At 37.0% G+C, this 20,435-nt stretch overlaps 1 protein-coding gene and 1 long non-coding RNA gene across 5 annotated transcripts in view; one reads left to right on the top strand and one right to left on the bottom strand.

Annotated features, from left to right (window-relative positions):
• Positions 1-4,470: 4,470 nt before the first annotated feature.
• LOC147838537 (uncharacterized) lies at positions 4,471-6,040 on the top strand. Its single transcript, XR_015522194.1, has 2 exons — positions 4,471-4,581; positions 4,645-6,040. It is a non-coding gene; the product is annotated as an uncharacterized LOC147838537 (long non-coding RNA).
• Positions 5,731-20,435, bottom strand: part of capn2l (calpain 2, (m/II) large subunit, like) — a 32,896-nt gene continuing 18,191 nt past the window's right edge. Inside the window, 12 exon segments of one of the 4 annotated variants that reach the window (NM_001003485.3) lie at positions 5,731-6,252; positions 7,704-7,762; positions 8,390-8,506; positions 8,885-8,963; positions 9,042-9,110; positions 16,541-16,605; positions 16,694-16,751; positions 16,840-16,905; positions 16,988-17,024; positions 17,100-17,311; positions 18,482-18,493; positions 18,621-18,790. In NM_001003485.3, coding sequence (NP_001003485.2) covers positions 6,229-6,252; positions 7,704-7,762; positions 8,390-8,506; positions 8,885-8,963; positions 9,042-9,110; positions 16,541-16,605; positions 16,694-16,751; positions 16,840-16,905; positions 16,988-17,024; positions 17,100-17,311; positions 18,482-18,493; positions 18,621-18,790 — 968 coding nt within the window. In that variant the 3' untranslated portion in view covers positions 5,731-6,228. 4 annotated transcript variants of the gene reach the window in all.

Raw genomic sequence — 20,435 nt, 5'->3', positions numbered from 1 at the left:
GCTGGTGGTGTAATGGTGTGGGGGATGTTTTCTTGGCACAATTTGGGCCCATTAGTACCAATTGAGCACCAAGTCAAAGCCACAGCCTTGCTGAGTATTGTTGCTGACCATGTCCATCCCTTTATGACCACAGTGTACCCATCTTCTGATGGTTACAGTACTTCCAGCAGGATTACGCACCATTTTATAAAGAGTGAATAATCTCAGAGTGCTTTCTTGAACATGACAATGAGTTCACTGTACTCAAATGGCCTCCAAAGTCACCAAATCTCAATTCAATAGAGCACCTTTGGAATGTGGGGGAATGGGAGATTCACATCATGGATGTGCAGCTGACAAATCTGCAGCAACTGCGTGATGCTGTCATGTCAATATGAACCAAAACCTCTGAGGAATATTTCCAGAACCTTGTTGAATCTATGTCACCAAGTATTAAGGCAGTTCTGAAGGCAAAAGACGGTCCAACCAGGTACTAATAATAACTAAAAGTGGCCAGTGAGTGTAGTTATATAGTTCAAAACTGGTTCAGTCCAGTTTAATACAAATGTCTTGGTTGAATGATGATTTACTAGGAAAAAAGCAGCTCCTTGACCCCAACCAAAGAGTCAAAGATGACTGTGGCAAGGAACCAAAGCTCGAACAATTGGCAGAAATACAAAACAAATGTTGGGAGAAACCAGGCTCGGTTGGGGGACCAGTTCTCCTCTGGCTAACTGAAAAAGAGTCTAATCTGTGGTCTTGAACAATACAAATTGTGGTAAAGCTGGGAATGTGCAGGTCCAAGTAGGTTCTAACTGTGTGTAAATGTATAGGTATACTGATAATTAATGAGAGAACATTTGATTTAAATGTATGAAATTCAATATTGAAGTAAACCTACTTGAGAATACTACCTCATTCCTATTTGGGTATTTTTGCTTTTTACCTTAAACTAATGGTCTCAAACTAGTTTTTGCATAGTTTAGCTCCTACCACCCCCAACTCACACCTGCTTAAAAGTCCATAGTAGTCTAGAACACTTTGTATTGTTGAATCAGATGTCTGTTGATTAAGGTTGGAGCAAAACTGCAGAGCTGCGGCCCTTCAGGAATCGAGATTGAGACCTATGCCTTAAACCTGGGATGTCCAAACTCTGTCCTAGAGCGCTGGTGTCCTGCATAGTTTAGCTCCAACTTCCTCCAACACACCTGCCTGGACGTCTAGTATACATGGAAAGAGCTTGATTGGCTGGTTCAGGTGTGCTTAATTGGGGTTGGAACTAAAATATGCATGACACTGGCCCTCCAGGACCGAGTTTGGACACCACTGCCTTAAACTATACTAAAAGTGTCTGAACTAAAGTCTTTCTGTTCTTCCAAAGATGATCAGGTTCAGTTTCATGTATGTTAGTTATAAAGGAATACGTAAAACCACTCTGGACACTGATAAGAGAACATGCTTTGCATTTTATTGCAAATGAGGGAATTCTGTATTTTCAAATAATGACAAATTGTTGTACATTTCTGTTTTGCACAAACTTTTGGAGCTTTCAGAAGGGGCGGGGTCAGACTTAATGTCAGCCATCCTAACTCACCATTCAGGTTCATTTGACTAAAGCGACAGTCTTAGAACATGTAAGACAGGTATGCCCAAACTCTGCCCTGGAGGGCCAGCGTCCTGCATAGTTTAAATCCAACCCCTATCAAACACACTTGGGCTAGCAAACAAAACTCTCAGTAGGCTTGCTAGAAATGTCCTGGCAGGTGTGTTGAGGCAAGTTGGAGCTAAATTCTGCAGGACACCGGCCCTCTAGGACCAATTGTCCAGGATAATCTACGGCAGGGGTGATCAACCTTATTCCTAGAGATATACCTTCCTGCAGAATTCAGGCGCAACCCATATCAAACACACCTGACTGTGATTATCAAGTGCTGTTTAGGTCCTAATTAATTGGTTCAAGAGTGTTTGATCAGGGTTGGAGCTGAACTCTGCAGGAAGGTAGATCTCCAGGAACAGGGTTGAGATCTACAGATTGCCTTGCATTAAAGGATAAATGCACTACGTTGAGGCTAAGAACTGCCCGATGTGAAATGGAATGCGTTTAAAATCCTTTAACTCAAGGCAAGCCCTTTGTTATGACTTTTTATAGCATAGTCGGTTGCCAATTTAAGACTATTTAGAACCAGTTTTGCAGCACAATATTTAAACAAATCTTGGACACTTAGATCTCTCAGTCCCTGCTTTGAATGATACACAGACAAGGAGGAAGTGCATGTGACACAGGCATATCTATTGACTCCTAGTGTCATGTGTTAGCTTACCTCTTTGCAAATATTTTTGAGCATACAGTATTTGTGATGCTTGGTTGATCTCTACAGGCTCCTTGTGAAGCACACGTCGATGTCCTCGAGATTACATTGATAAATGAAGGCTCTGTCAACTGTCACTGTTACTTTGTTTGCTTCTGCTGTTTGAGGGAAGCACATTCATGTTGCACAGTGATCAAAACTGACTGAAACTAACTGTGCATTGAAGGACTTTATCGCACACCTTCCAGCCAATCAGAATCAAGAATGTCATCCACTTATGGCTCTGATGTCAAAACACTTCAGATAAGGGTCTTGCAAAAGAGCAAACACTAAGTCCCAAACATTGACGATATTCGTGGAAAATAAGATTAATTTAACTATTAGGTCTAGACCTGGGATGCCCAAACTAGGCCCTGCAGGGGCATTGTCCTGCATAGTTTAGCTCCAACTTCCTACAAACACACCTGCTTGGAAGTTTCTAGTATACCTGGAAAGAGCTTGATTAGCTGGTTCAGGCGTGTTTAATAGGGGTTGGAACTAAAATATTCAGGACACCGGCTCTCAAAAACAGAGTTTGGCCACCTCTGGTATAGACAGATAAAACTTGAGCCTGTAAAGCGGGGACATACATGTACATGCATAAATATAGACTCACTGTTTCTGAGGTGGTCGACTTCTGAATTCCTGAAGACAGACCAGATCTACTGAGGCATCCACTGGCCAGTGATTCTATTGCCCCTGGCGAGCATATTTGCTGTGGTGCACAGAATGTCCAGCACATAGACTGCTCTCAGTAAGAGAACTTAGTGATGTGCTGACAGAAGAAGAAAGTATCGTGCTATGATGTAAATCAGCGATGCTAAAGGGCCACCAACACCAAATGTCTCCTTTGTCTGGCACACCCATTACGGGTCTTTCAGTCTCTGCTAATGAGCTGATGATTTGAATCAGGTGTGTTTGGTTTAGGAGAGATGCAAAATGTGCAGAGCTGATGGTCCTCTAGGAACAAGGTTTGCTGTAATGTATGTAGGACTGACCTTCCTGATGGTTTTAAGGGACAACCACTGTTTAGTCCACCTGGGTAAAGAAAACCCTCATTGTCTTCAGGGAATTGAAACGGAGGCACTGTTCCAGAGCTGCCCAGGAACCAGATGACTGGTTGGACCTCTAATGGAGTGAATCAACCTTGGTACAAGGGTCACCAAACCTTTGGTTAGCTATAGTTTAGCTCCAACTTGTCTAATACAAACCTGTGGAGCTTCAAGTATACCTAGCAAGGCCTCGATTATCAGTGTTGAAGCTCAAATCTGCTGGACATCGGCCAGGTCCGTTGGGGTGCAGAGCTTCTTGATAGTGATTGTATTGTTGGCCGAAATGCCTCTTCATATAGAGGAAGATTTAAGTAGACTCTTTGCTCTGTAGACTCTCAACAGAGATGAGCGCAGCTGTAAATGATGGTTCTGCTCTGGCCGAATAACAAAGTCATCTTGTCTGGGTAAACTCACTGTTGGTGTGAGGCAAGAAGGGTATGGCCAATTTCCTTGTAGATGCCTTTCATTACATGGATGAAGGGGCTAGCCAATGAAGCCCTAGGTCCTCCACAACTTTGGAGAAGATCGCTGTCTGCTTTCATAGCTTTAGAGTCCACTCAAAAGTGCCCCATCCTTCAGTGTGGGATTTCTGCCTGAGAGTTATTGATGTGGTGTAGATGAGGGCCAATGGTCCTCGCACATGAGTAATACCAGCAAATCGAAGAGTTTGGGTTTAAAGATGTGAGCAGCACCAATGAACACTAGCAGTGCAACATTTTCTCTTCACTTTAAATACAATTCAAATCATTATTTTTTAATGTACATGTTGATCAAAACATTTACAAGTATGACCACATTTTTTCTGTCAGTAACTTAAGTGTGTGATTTATACATGTATATTATCTATTTATTTATTTTAAGAAGTAGGCTTTACTATTAGCACACAAGGCAAGTGATAAAAGTCACATAAAAATTTTTATCAGTGGAACATTAAAGTTCTGTGTATCAACAGTTAGCCGAGTAGCACTAGAATACTCGTGTAATACTCGGGAGTCGGGAGCGATATTGCTAGACAGCCCGCTCCCGTCCCAAATTAAACCCGTTACCGATCGCTCCCGTGATTTATTCGGAAATTTATACCCGCGCCGTAGAAATCTGGTCGGGTCCCGCGGCGCCCGCAGGACACTTCCTCCAGCTTTTCCGGGGGGATCTTGAGGCGTTCCCAGGCCAGCCGAGAAACATAGTCCCTACAGCATGTCAGGGTTTTCCTTGAGGCCTCCTCCCTGTGGGACATGCCTGGAACACCTCCCTGGATAGGCAACCAGGAGGCATTCGAAACAGATGCTCGAACCACCTCAGCTGACTTCTCTTGATGTGGAAGAGCAGCGGCTCTACTACGGGCTCCTCTCGGTGACAGAGCTGATCTATAAGGGTGCGCCCTGCCACCATGCTAAGAAAACTCAATTCGGCCGCTTGTATCCAAGATCTTGTCCTTTCGGTCATGACCCAAAGCTTATGAGCATAGGTGAGAGTAGGAACATAGACTGACAGGTAAATAGAGAGCTTTGCCTTTTGGCTCAGCTACTTGTTCACCACAACAGACCGGTACATTGACCGCATTACTGCTGCTGCTCCATGATCCACCTGTCAATCTCACGTTCCATCCTTCCATCCCTCGTGAAAAAAATTCCAAGATACTTGAACTCCAACTGGGGTAAGGACTTTTTCTTCAACCTGGAGATGCCAAACCACCTTTTTCCAGTGGCGCACCATGGCCTCGGACTTAGAGTTGCTGATTCTCATCCCAGCCGCGTTACACTCTGCAGCAAATGTATTTATTTCCAATCTTTCCCATTAATTACTAGTATTTGTCACATACTAGTAATCCCTTTTTTTATATTAACTATTTAGTTTTGAAAATTGTGTATTCCAATTGTGGCGATTTCTATGCTAGAACATGCAATAGACGTTATTATACATCAGTGCTTAATCATTTCATACTAATACCTATGTATTACATTATTATTATTATTAAAGTAGAAATGTATTAGATTCATTACACACTGATCCTTATTCATTAGGTACTAGTACGTTTGTCCTAGTAGTGTTTATTTGAAATGTTACTAGTGTTTTTTTTTTTTTTTCCCAAAATGTACTGCTTACTTGTAGGCTAACAAATAGTAAAATAAGTACTAGTATAAAATACATACAAGTGTATTAAATAAATTCTGATATAGAGAACTAATCTGTGATTCGAACTATGTTTTAAAAAGTACAAGAATAAGTGCTAATTTTAATTATCACATTGAGTTCTATAAATTTCTCTATAGTATCTAAACAATTGAGAAAGTCTGTTGATAATGTTTCATTGACCTGTAGAGGAAAGCATTTGCTTGCACAAAAGATAATGATTTTGACAGTGTCACAGATCAAAATGTTATTATTTTTTTATTAAATTCACGAAGCCCTTTTTAAACATGACAAGTATTCAAGTATTTATTACTTATTTAAGATGGTAGCATACCCCATTTAGACATAGAGAAGGAAAACATACAGTTTCCTATACCCGTATCCACAGTTACTACTTTTTACAAACCATGAGCAAAATTAATTCTGTATTAAATTATAAATCATATTTTGCCATATATAATAGTACTCTAGTTTAGCTAGCAATTGCCCTAAAGTGTATTATTAAAAAAGTAATTTAACAAAACTACTAAACCACCCGAAGAATAACGTTTTTCATGCTAAACAGTCAACAGGTTGTTTTTAGCATATGAATTTGCAGACCTAATGTTGGAGAACAAGAATCAACACATTTTGTTTAAATGTATAAAACATTCTTCACTTTGGATCAGTGCGATGTGTAAGAAACTCCACAGAGCCGTCCAGAATCTTGTTTACTTTCCTCAGAGCATGGAAACATTCAGCCACTAGAGGGAGACAAAATATATTTTAAAATATATAACATTATTGTTTGCGGAGGTGGACAAAAAATGAACATATTACACTCACAAACTGACCACCAAATGGCGTATTTATCTCATTAAATTGACAACGCTTATATTTAGATACTAAAATACCGATTTTTTGCAAGAATGACTTCACAATTGAAAAAAAAAAACATTTACGCATAACTTGACTTGTTCATGCAACTTTTTGACGTCTTATTTCTTGTAACAAAAAGGCCTATTGGAAATTCTACCAGAAACCTACATGATCTGTCCCTGAAATAAAAACAAATACAGTGAATAAGAAATATTTCATAACCAAAATGTCTAAAAGGGACTGATGGTTGACTTGTGAGTTGTTCTGTAAAGGTATATGCGTTCATTTGGTTCTCAGATTGTTTTTCTTTATTAAGCACTTAACAAATGTACAAACCCTGTCCTTGTCCTCAGCTCAATTGAGCCAACAGCTTTAATAGTTTTGTTATGCTAAAAACTGTTATTTAGAAAAAAACAACCTTCAGAAATAGCAAGTTTAAGTTGATATCATTCACATCAATTGATTAAAACATGAATTTCTGAATAAATTCTACACATAAATACTACAAATATATAATACAAATACATTTACAATTGTCAGTCCTGTCATATTTGCATTAAATTTAACATAAAATGCTTGCAATACACCGCTAAGGCTACTCGAAAGTGAGAAGCTGACAGTGATCATTGCTGTGTTCTATCTATTGAATTGTATGATTTTATGCTTGTTTTTGTTTGATTTTTTTTTGTCAGGCCCTATTACATTTTTTATAAGTGAAAATGTACATTTCTGGTAGAATGTCCGTATACATTAGTCTCACAAAAACCACACCAATACTGACATTTAAAGACAAACTTTCTACAAATTCAATGGTATGATGTTATATTCATTTTAACTAACTGATAACTCATATTTAATTACTACATTTCATTTAATTAGCTAAAAATGAATTCAAAATTGGAAAAAAAACGTCAATGATAATATTAATGCTTAATTACTACAATACTAATGCCCTCTTAGAAATGACAAAAGAGTGGGTCAAAAAAATGAACATTCATGCAAAAACTGACCCCCAAATGCAACTTTCAGATATTATTTTTTGTTTTAACTGGTGACCCTTATATTTAATAGCTTAAACAAAAAATTATTGCTGGAACTTTGTGGAAAATTGTGACCCCTAAATGTAACTTTCAGATGCTGTTTTTTCCACGTCTACATTAGTGAAGTCCAGTTAACAATAATACTTATATCTTTAGATTTTGGCTCAAAACAGATCTCAAAAAAAGAAAATTCCCCAATATGAAAATGTTTTTCTTCAAAAAATTGGATATTAAACAGGATTGTAGATCGTTCCAGAAGCTTCACTGATTGTCACATGACTAACAATAATACAAACCTCAATCATGTTCAGCTCGACGGTGCCATTCTTGTCCTTGTCCAGCACCTTAAATGCCTCTGAAAATGAGATATATAAACTCACAATTAATGTCTGTGTGAAATCAAAACTGACAATGTTTATTTCGCTTGAGCACACGGACTATGTTTACATGGACGTCAGTAATCGAATTATTTGCCTTAATCTTAGTTAGACAATAATATGATTAAGGTGAGCTGCTTTTTGAATGTTACTTTCATGATCTCGTTTTACATGTTATTCCACATGTATTAATCCGATTTCTGTTTAGTTCCATCATGACCCTAATCAAATTAAATGAATCAAAAATGGCTGTTTACATGGTAGACTCTTAATCAGAGTAATGTATTTGTTTGTCGATACAAGTTAATCCACTGAAAAAAGTTTGTTTTGGTAATCTTCACTTAAAATCTGAGCATTTGCTTCTGCGATTAGAGTTGCGGTTCTTCTCCGATAATGTCAGTTTGATGCTTCAGCCACAATATTCTTAGCCACGTCCCTCTTATTGTTAGTTTGCTACAAAAGAATGATGCACAAAAAAGCCCCGCCCCTTATTTAATATTCCATTTCAGTTGGAAGTACATCAACACACTGAAGTTAAAGTCGCAGCAACTTACGGTTCACACAGACTTTGAATGATCAGATTTTTTTCTTCATCAAGAACTTACTGAACATGCATTCGAGGCGTATAAGACAGGCCACAAAGTTGTCAAAGTCGATGGTGAGGTTGGATTCGCTGTATCGTGCAACAAGGATCTGGTGTAGAGCATTATTCAGAGAAAACCCTGCATGAAAGACATAAGGGGATTAAATGATATCAGAATGGTCATTTTTGCCAAGTACGATGTGATCCTGGATTAACATCTATGTTGATCCTGGAATGTCAATTTATTTATAAAATGGCATCCATACCTATTCCCTACCCCTAAACCCAACCATAACTCTATTAAACTGTATTATTACCAAAATTAGAGGGGAATAATTGTTGGATAACAATCATGTAGATGAACACAACCCTAACTTTTAAATCTGAACTTAACATAAACAGTAAACGTATCCCTTAATTCTGATTGGAATGTTTTCAGGATCAACATAGATGTTAATCCAGGAACTCTAACCCATTTTTGGGGTACACTGTTCCTTTAAGACACAAAATGTCTGACCTGCTTTCTCTACGGCTTCTCTCATCTCCATAGAGCTCATTGTGCCAGACTGGTCTTTGTCATTTTTACTGTAGACGTCCTGAAGACACGGAAACAGGCGTTAAGACATTTGAGTCAAAATGTGGAAATAATATGACAGAAGCAGGTGAGCACATACCACGAACAGCTCAATTTTAGTCCACAGAATCTTAAATTCAAGCAGGCCTAGTTTTCCAGTGCCGTCTTTCTGAACCATTAGTAAAGGAAAGAATAAACTAGACAAAAAAGAAAAAAAAACACACATTCTCATAGCAATTCCTATTTGTTTGATGTTTGGGTGAATTAGTGACTAATTCGTATGATTTCCTACGATTCGTCCTTTATTTTCTTGTACAAATTGTACATTCAATCATTTATTCATTTTCCTTCAGCTTAGGACTATATTTATATACTGTAATGAACCACCAACTATTCCAGCATATGTTTTATGCAGCAGATACCCTTCCAGCCACAACCCAGTACTGGGAAACACCTATACATGTGTTTGGACTGCGGGGGAAATCTTGCACCCAGATAAAATCCATGCCAACATGAAGAGAACATGCAAACTTCACACAGAAAGGTCAACTGGCACAGCCGGGACTCGAACCATCGACCTTGCTATGAGGCGACAGTGCTAACCACTGAGCCACTGTGCATCCCCCATCACTGGGAAACATCCACACACACTCACTCACACCCACATACACTATGGACAATTTTAGCATATCCAATTCACCAATACCACATGTATTTGGACTTTTGGGGGAAACCGGAGCACCCGGAGGAAACCCACGCAAACACAGGGAGAACATGCAAACCCAGCCGAGGTTCGAACCAGTGACCTTTTTGCTGTGAGGTGAACGTGCTACCCACTGCGTCGCCTGTTATAATTATTAGTTTATGATTGTTATTATATTTTATTATGCATATTAATATTTGCTTTAATAAAACAAGTTTAGATTTGTCCACCTATCGGGATTTGGTGATGTCTGCATCAGCATATGGGGTTAAGAATAGGGCGTGTTTGGATAACTCAGTTTTTTGATTATTGTTCATGTATTAATTTGCTAGAAATTAGAACTGAATTTAGAAATAGTTTTTAAACAAATATTTGTGCTTGACAAAAAAAAATTAATATGTAAAAAATCTGTAATTTTACGTTTTTTTTTTTCTGTAAGGGGTTAAGTCATTGTTTGGGAAACGCACCCCTGTTTAACCGTTTTCTCACTAGAGTTCAGTTTTTCTACTTACAAGTAAATGTATATAGCCATGTCCATGTAAATAGCAAATGCACCATGGTGTGGCAACTGGCTCTTAAGGACAATGGTAGATGAGAGACTGTGGTGCGTTTCCCAAACAACGACGTAACTCGTGGCAGATCTATCACAGTACGATGCAAAATCTGTAGTTTCTCAGACGCAGATCCATCGTTTAAACCACGTTAGTTATACGCCCACACGAAATCTGAGCGCACAGAATTCCACAGATGTTTAGCTCATCATTGATTTTGTTTATTTACTTGTGTAAATGTGTGTAAATTATTATTTATTAAGTTTTTAAATTAATTACAGTAATATTATTGACTAATATGAAAAATGTTCATATGATTTATTTACAATAGTTTGTACAGTAATATTTTCTGTCTTTTAGTAGAGATATTATATGAGAGACTTGCTTTGTTTACCAAAAAAAGGGAATCTAATTGGATTTGCATTGTAAACATTAAATACAAGTTACTTTTTAGTTTATATATTATGGTTTTAGTTATGATACTTCTAAAATCATTCGGCATAAATCCGCAGAAACATCTCCAAAACCCGACTGGTGGACAAATCTAAACTTGTTTTTATTAAAACAAATATAAATATGCATTTACTAAACGATGCTAGTAATGATAATAACACTATACAAATGTAAATTGTTATGAATAAACTGAAAAAAAGCTCCCCGGACATGAAAGCGGCATGGAGGTGTTTTTTTATATTAAATAATAATTTTTGTAACATTTTAATCCTTTTTTATATGTAAAGATATTTGTGTATTGCTTTACATCCTACGCGTTTGAGGTGCATAACTAACGTGCTCTGCGCTGGACTTTAGACCAGCTTTTTACTTGAAATCCAGAGGTGCGTTTCCCAAACAATAACATAACTAGTGGCTTAACTATCATAGTACAATGCATCGTTTGGGAAATGAACAATGTAGTAACCAGTGTTTTCCCAAAAGTGTAGTTTCTCCGTCACAGATCCCTTGAACCACGTTAGTTATACCTCCTTAATGACGCTCTAATTGGGGTGAAGTAACAACTTCTTGCATGTACTAGTTTTCTATATTATTTTAAATGTATGTACTTTAAATGGCACATATAGTGGCAATGTTTCCTTTACAAATATTATTGAGAACATTGCATATTCTATTCTAAAACATAAAACTACTGAGCTAACACTCTAATCTCATATAAATATCATATCATTGTTAAATGTGCAAACAGCAGTCTGACATTGCATCACATATTTTTACCTACACCACCTCTGAGAGGAACAATTATTAATTCATATAAATTTTTAAATAAAAGACTAACAAATAGCCTGTTTCACTTATTTTAACTTCAAAATGATGTATGCATGAAGATTATTGTTAGGATCTTCGTTGTCAAGCTTTTGATTAGGCTACTATTTAATATTAAGATATTTCCTTTGAAATCTGTAAAATCACTTTGTTATTCATTTAATCCAATAATGCCTCTTTTCTTGTCTCCAAATAATTTTGATGAAAATTCTGGAAAGAGAGGCTGCATTAGGTCAGATGGTTTCTTGAATGCGTTCATTTACGTAACTTGCGGCTGAACTATCATTGTATGCATCGTTTGGTTAAAGGTCAATGTAGTGGCGAGTGTCTCTAAAAATCGTAGTTGCTTTGTCGCAGATCCTTCATTTGAACCATGTTAACTTAAAGCGTCCATAATGACGCTCTAAATGAGTAACTTCTTTCAAGAGTTCACACTTAACTCATGATTTACAACAAGAGCTTGTTTGGCATGCTGTCCTGGGAGAGAGCCCTGAGCTCAAGGGTTCCTCGAGTCTGGGGCTCCCTCCCTTTGTAGGGCGAGGGGAGATTGAGCTCAGGACGATCTCAAAACTCCCCCGCAGCTAAGGCTAAGGTGAACTTCCTGAGAGCGAGACGTCTTGTAAAAGAGACTTAGGTTTATTTGGTGTATAGTGTAGAGCGTATTTGGGCCTTGAGAGGAAACCGGGGAACCCAGGGGAAACCCACGCAGACATGGTAAGAAAGTGCCTGCTCCGCGCAGAAACGCCAGATGTCCCAGCAAGGAGCCAGGCCCATTGGAATTCCTGCTAGTTGCTGGGCCACCGTGCTGCCCGTCCTAGTTAAAGGTGGAAGAAGGGGAGGAGGAGGGATTTATTCAAGACGAAGATAGTTGTAGAGAGAAAAAGAGGATATAAATAGGAACTATATAGGATCCTTTGATTGGAGGATCGTGATTAGCTAATATGAGCCAGTTGGGTCAATCATGAGCGCATACTCCTCCTGAAATTAGTTTAACATATTAAACCTCACTTTGCAGAAAAACTGCATATTTTTCTGTGCAAATTAGCTTATGCTGTTTTACATGCACACGCATTTAAAAAATCCTTTATTTGTTTTGGACATAAAACCAAAACATAAAACCACTTAGCTAACATGTAATTTCATATATAAGTTCTATAAATAATTTATAGTTGCAATTTACTTTATTAAGAAATGAAAAAAATGAAGAAATGAAAAAAAAAATCCTAACAACAATAATAATACTACTACTAATAATAAAATTATTATTAATATTGTTATTATTATTAAGTAAGATATAATGTCAATGCCAAATCAACGAATTATGTTTGAAAGACTGAATTTGCGACCATAGTTAATGATGGTTTTCGTAAAAGTACCCCTGGTCTAACTAATTCTGCAGTAGGCACTAGTCCTTATATTAAGAAGAATGAACCAAGTGACAATAATGAGCTAATAAATGAAGCAATGTTGTTCTGTTGTGCTGCAATCTACAGATATAAAATTAAACACCTAAAATATTTACAACAACAACAAATTATTATTATTATTATTATACAACTGCAACTTAATAATCATAATTGTGAGCAAAGTGCTGTACCATCTGGCAGTTTTTCCATATTTTAGTCTTTAGTCTTTGTGTTTTATTCTTTTTTGCACAGACACTTAAAAAACAAACATTTATCTGCCATGGATACAGTCTTGCCTAATGTTTAAATGCGTTCAAGCCAACCTTTAGTTATTAAACGTCTTGTTTTAATTGGAAAATAACAACAAATTTAATGTAGCACTTTGGTGACATAATGTCACTTGGCCCACCCTTAAAAGTTGCAATCGGAGATGATGGAATGTTGGAAAGACAGAATCAATTTTGAAGGTGAAGAGATGTAGAAACAGGATGTTCTGGCTCAACACCAACAAAAAATACTAACATATAAACCAAATGTGATATGCAATATAGGCAGTTAAAACGGTATAAAACTATGTTGTGCTAAATAAATTAATTATAGTACATCATGTCTTGCAAAAAGGCTATTAAACGCCTACAGTGTTTCACAACCTTTTACAGCTATTTATGGGTTACATTTAATGTCAAAAGGTTATTCTGGAACAACAAGTCAACACATCATAATATGCCTGGTAATATAAAAGAATATGCCTGGTAAATTCCCATATTAAAGATCTATAATTTAGCGCAATAGCGTGGTTAGCGCACTGACATATGGTGCAGTAGCACCTCAGGGTGTCCCGAGTTCGAATCCCGGCTCAAGGACATTTCCCAACCCTACCCCCCCTCTCTCTCTCCCACTTTGTTTCCTGTCTAAAATACTGTCCTATCCTCTCAGTAAAGGCAAAAAGGCCAAAAAAAAAAAAAGATCTATAATTTGGGAACCTTAAAGATTTTACTCAAAGCATGCACATTGACCTGTCTAATTCTGCCATCTTGTGGCTCATATAGAAATTAACACGATGTGGAAATAACAACTTAATTATGTCATTATAAAGTTATGTCGTTTTTATGAGAAAAGATGTAGCTTTAATGAGATAATTATGTAGTTTTAACGAGAAAAGATCTCGTTATAATGACATAGCTGAGTGTGAAAAAAAAAAAGTGTGGCAGCAGTGCGTCACCGTATTTTATATATATATATCAAAGAGCACCGACACATTATTTGAGCTACCCCATAGCAGTTTTTGTTTGTTTTTTGGAGTTATTAAAATCATCTGGTGAAATCATGTTATGTATATCTATATCACAATGTCAAATTTTTCCAATATTGTGCAGCCCTAATTGGTAACAAAATTAATGACAGCTGTTTATGGACAGGCTTTCACGCTTATTTTGTATGTTTATGCCCCAGAGAGAGTTGTTAGGGGTGGGTATATGGGCTATTTATTTATTTATTTTTATTTTATTTTTAACCATTTTCTACTACATTTACGCACAGATGAGATTGTATACTGTTGTTGTAATTTTTTCACCCTCTCCAATGCCAATTGTTTAGGGACAGGCCTTCATATATATATATATATATATATATATATATATATATATATATATATATACTGTATATATATATATATATATATATACATACATATATATATATATATATATATACTGTATATATATATATACTGTGTATATATATATATATATATATATATATATATATACTGTATGTATATATATATATATATATATATATATATATATATATATATATATATATATATATATATATTTATTTTTATAATTGTACATTTTCTTACTATTGTGATGGTAGAAATTCAGCCACCATTTAGCCAAATGTTCACCAATTTTCCCATGATCTAAATTTATTTGGGTTATTATTATCATTATAGTTAAATAAAACTAAAAACATAACATCATTGTTGTGACTTGACATAAAATAATTATTAATTAAAACGAGTGTCATTAAATATGAAATAATTTCTTAAATATCTGTTAATCCCTCAAAAATGTCAATGCGTAAAAAATACGTAGACATTTAAAAAGCTAATTACAAATGACACAAATAAAACATGCAAAATGCTACATGAGTAATAATAATATTGTAATAATAATATTATTATCATTAGTATTAGTAATAATTAATATTACAATAGTATCTTAGTGTACTACAGTAACTCCAGTAATTTCAACATATTATTAAAAATATGTGGGGGGTGGGGGGTCGGGGGGGATGCGACACGGTGGCTCGGTGGTAAGTACTGTCGCCCTACAGCAAGAAGGCCACTGGTTCTAGTCGGAAAACACAAATTACTTCCAAACACTTAAAATATAGTCTGTGTTAGTAAATGCAAGGCTATTTATAAAATGCAGGCATAACACTGTATGACGCTACAGATAACTGTTCTAGAGCCTACAGCTAATCAATCTGTCAATTTCTGGAGAGCATTCAAGAAAGTTATAAATGATAAATTATCTTATATAAAACAAATACATTTATAAAGATGGTATATATGTGTATAATTTCGCTCACCTGGGAAACAGAGGCCACATGAATGGTTTATGAGCACAATTAAGTGCACACATCATGCTATATCATCTGATAATTGGAAGAAATAATTCCAAAAGGCAACTGACTGTGTAAAGCCACATTAAACAAAATGAAAATAAGATGTATATGCCTAGTTCAGCAGCTAATCAGCTGGAATCAGCTGGTGAAGTGACAACAACCAGTGAGACCTAGCTGTCACTCAAGTGGCCACGCCCTTAATTATGCAGACTTAATATAACCTGATATAAAGGAAACGGACGAGTTTCACCCTCTCACAGTTGTCATGAAGGGTAATATTAGCTATATGAACCAAAATCGTTCTTTGTACCAGGCTGTATACACCTTTTTTTCTGCTGTAAAGCTGGACATTTTAACAGTGGGGGTCAATAGATATGTGCTCCATATGGAGCCAGGACCAGAAGAATTTTGATGAATTGCAGTTTCAGAAAACATATGCTGGATAAGTTGGTGGTTCATTCCACTGCGGTGACCCCTAATGAATAAAGGGACTAAGCCAAAGGAAAATGAATGAATGAATGTTATTGTCATGACTATCAGTTATCATGACTTTTAGTAACCACCTAAGGGCGCTGTAGTTCGACGAATTCTGAGAGTGAACTGCAGCGCCCAAGAACTACAAATCCATACATACCACGCGCACACACCGCAACTCACTTACACTGATTTGTATTCACAGCTGTCTCTGTTTTACCGTTGATTTCCTGGACTATATATACAGCCATTTCTCCATTGTTTGTTAGTTCGTCGTTCGTCCTTGTTGGTTGTTGTTCTTGATTCCGGTCTTGTATCCTGTCGTAGTTGCCGAGTCTAAGTTCAAGTTTAATCACTTTTAGTTCCTTGTTTGTTTGTTTGATACTTTGTTACTTTAGATTTTTGGATTTTTGGTTCTCTGTCACTGCACAATGTTCATCATTAAACTACACTTGGATCCTACACCTTTTTTGTTCCTGTTTCAATCCGCCAAACGTGACAGTTATTAAAATGATCAAGTTCACTACATGCTGCAGACTTATTAAAAGGATACATCCAGTAGGTTCACCATGTTGCGGCAAGTCTCCAAACTAAATCCATCAGTTTTAATCTCTTTGCCTTGAAAAAGTAATTATAAACAATTAAGAATTGTATTTGTACTGTAAAAGTGTTCAATATGGCTTATGAAAGTGATCAGAACGCTTACGTTTAGCTATCACATTGTTCAGGATTTTTTGCAGCTCAAATGCAGAGATCTCACAGTCCTTGTGGATAAAAAAGATCATAGATATGGATTATAAAAGTATTTTGAACAAAAATGGCTTGATTGCATCAATATCCTGTAATACTCACAGCTCCAGCAAGCTGTCCAAACAGTTTCTTGAAGCGGCTATCAATATCACCCTCTGTTATTTCAATCTACAAAATTGAGATCTATATAAAGCATTTTTGTGTAATAAAACAGTACCATACTCGTGTTTGACAGGGTGGAAACATTTACCTCCGCAACCTTGGACTCGACAGGATCATCAAGCTCTCTAGAAAACAGATCAGTTTCAGTGAGATCTTTCTTAAGAGCTGATGGCTACTCAATTAATGTATCTGAAACTCACTGGAACTCTGCTTGTTTTTCTGAGAAAACGCGGACACAGAAGTCACCATCTTTGTTGGGCTCAAAAGTAGAGGGCACGATGAGGTACTCGCCGGGGGGCAGACAGAAGCGAGAGCAAACCTCCCGCAGGTTGATGAAGGTCTCGGACCGAGCAGCTGATGCATGTCGCACGAAAAAGTTACGATCCAGATGGACGTTCCGCTGTCCCACAAACTGCAACACAATGACTGCTGTCAGTAAACATGTTCACATCACAGTGTTTGTATCCATATTTCTGTCTGATAGGCGCCAAAACTTGTGAGTGAACGATACACAGGTTAGTGTATGCTCCGTCAGCTCCATTCATCAACTTTTACCATATTTGCAGAATCAATAAGCTGTTACGGCTCAGAATAATTGTTTGTTTTAAATATTTATGTTTTGTGGCGAGTAGCCATGTAATAAGCAAAATAAAATACGTCCAGGTGTTTGTTTTTATTGAATAGACCCTTAAACAACAGCCGTCCGCTTTCATATGCAAGTTTGGGCAGGTGTCAATGTAACAATCGTATTCGAGTGTGCACCAAAAGTGGACCAAAAAGAGGTGAAGAGGCTTTGGGTACGGTTTCAAACTAACCCTGGAGCGTTTTGATTGCAGTGAGAACATGATCCGAACTAAAACTAAAAAAATCTGGGATCGGTTTATCATACTTAGCGTGCCCGTCAATCAGTGCTTAAACCTGCATTCGCTGATTCAGAGGTTGCACATGAAGGGCGATGATTGACGCACAGCTTTAATGGAAAGAAAGTGAATGCAGACATTTTTAAAAATATAGACTCTTTCAATGTGGTCATGTCATTGGCCCATGAAGATTTCCTGCGTGTTTTCAAACTATTTTATAACTGTAACAAAATGTAATTCGATCATAACTTAATGTTAAAACAGTTATCATAACATTATTATCAATATGTGGCTCTTTTTGGATTCTCAGAAGCTATAGAAATTAAAAATGTAAAATAGAAATTATGTTTTTGACCATTGTTTTTGTTTACATCCCTCAAAATGGTCTATATAAGAAATATGGGAAAATACTAGATAGCGGAATAGAAGAGTAAAACACGAGAGAATCCTAGCAAAAACTTAGAACCTTTTCTATCACTCTATTTTTTTTCTCCCACCTATTTTCTTCCCTGCCATCACGTCCCTTCAGGGTCTCCGTACACCCCTTGTTTGGTGGTTGTAACTTAAACGCTATTGTAGGAGATTAATAATTAAGTGTCAGAAAAAAAAAAAATTCAGTATGAAAATTGAATCGAATCCGTTTGTTGGCTTTGTGAAACAAGCCAAATGGGCGTTGTACTGCGTGTCTAGAGATTTTGTGCTTCAGTATCCTCAGATCATACCTGGTCAGGAACCTGTGGACGACAACAAAGAACATATTACTAACTATGTTTCTATCACTTCTGACAGTTCTTGAATAGAATAGGCTGGAAGTTGATTCAGACTATAAAGTCACTGCGAGAGTTGTTTTAGGCTGCTCACCTCATAGATTGCAAAGCCGATGGTGTTCATGTCCTCTCCGACCTTCCTCATTTTGCGGCGGTTCTTCTGGATCAGTCCCACAACAAAGCTGCATCCTGCTTCATTATCAGTCGGGTCGTCATCCTGCTCCTCCAGTTTAATCAGAAACTGAGGATTCATCCAGAACGAGTCTGTCAGGAACATAACGGCAGTCATGATGCATGGTTTTACGAAACAAAACAGTGTTTAAGTTGCAGCTAAACAACTTTTCGTTGTCTACTATGTTTTTGTATTTTTATCGATTTTGTTTATAGTTTGTTCACTGTTTTTTTTTGCTTAATTATACCCTTAGTTTTGCTTTTTGTTATTTAGTATACTTTTGTTTTTTTTGTTTGATGTATTTAATTGATGTGTTTCTTGTATCCATCGTTTTTTTGTTGTTTTAACTACAAATGTATTGTATTTTTGTTTAAGTATACTTAATTTTTTTTGTTCATTAAACTTGTATGTAAAAAAAAAAAAAAGATCTATTGTTATTTAAGACAGGATCGCACACTTTGATATTTCATTATGCTTCAAGAATTAACACTTAGATATGCTTGGCGTTAATAGCAGGTTTGGCATGCTGTCCCGGGAGAGAACCCTGAGCTCAGAGATAATTGGGGGGTTTGTGGCGGGGCATTGGATGGTGGAGGGGAGTTGCGGACGAAAGTTAAGAGGGTTGAGGAGTCGCGGTAGAAAGTGAACAGCGGATAGGGGAGGAGGGTGGTTGAGGAGGGGAATCAGAAAATAAGGTGTCGGATCAGATTTCAGAGGAGCCGGATCCGAATCTGGCGTGTTCTGGCACTAATTAAGCCCTGTGCATCATCAATCTAAACTAAATGAAAGTCAATAGAAGTAGTACAAAACATATCAGACTTTTAAACGAATTCCAGGCATAGTCTACTAGTTCAATGTTTGAGAACAAGAGTACTAGATTTGAAATGTGTTTCTTTTGAAATGTATGTTTTTGATCAATGTTTTCCACATTTTCTGGACCTGATTGCAATTAATCAGTTGTCATTCAAAACAAGTCAAGTCAAAACAACAATCAAAGACTGCAGGTTCTAGCCTAAGATTATTGGAATCGTAGTCAAAATTGCATAGTGTGTCATTATTGCATTAGTTTAGTGGTACAGTACTGAATTATTAATACTTTTTTGGTGTTACTGTTCATTATTTTTTATTTAATTTCCCTAGAAAATATTTACCGTATTCAACACAGGCTCATTGTGGATAGGATACCTCTGTCTACATACCTGGAGACCACGAAATACGTACCCAGAGGTACATCTGGCTCCATTGCATATTTAAAACCACCGCTATGGGGTGGTGTGACGCTGCCGATGGCTTTTGTTCCTTTTTGCGCTAGCACTCAACATTTACCTCTATGCAGACTGCTTTTCTCGCAGCGTATGCTGATGAACTTAAGGTGTGAAGCAGAGTTGACTGTGATGATGGAGTTTGAATCTGGTGAAAAATAGTTCTAGAGATAAATAAACAACGTGAAAACATGGTGAAATCACGCAGCCATAAAATCTTTTCTTTTTCTAGATTACTTTTAAAAAAACTATTGGTTGGGTTTAGAGAAGGGGGCGGGTAGGTCAGTCGGCCAGTCGACAGCATGTTGGTTTGGACAGCTGAAGTGTATATTGCGCCCTCTGGTGGATTTGAGCGAGAAGAATTTTGCGGATTTGAGATCATCAAATGGTTATCTTGGAGGATTTGCAAAAACAAAACCCTCAAGCAGACGTACCTTCAATTACCTATTTTGCTGTCGCCAGAATTATAGACCTG

Source organism: Danio rerio, chromosome 22 (genome assembly GCF_052040795.2).
Source record: "Danio rerio strain M-AB ecotype USA chromosome 22, GRCz13ab, whole genome shotgun sequence".
In the NCBI taxonomy this organism is placed as follows: domain Eukaryota; kingdom Metazoa; phylum Chordata; class Actinopteri; order Cypriniformes; family Danionidae; genus Danio; species Danio rerio.
The sequence above is the reverse complement of the archived record's forward strand: the minus strand, read 5'-3'. Positions and strand labels throughout refer to the sequence as shown.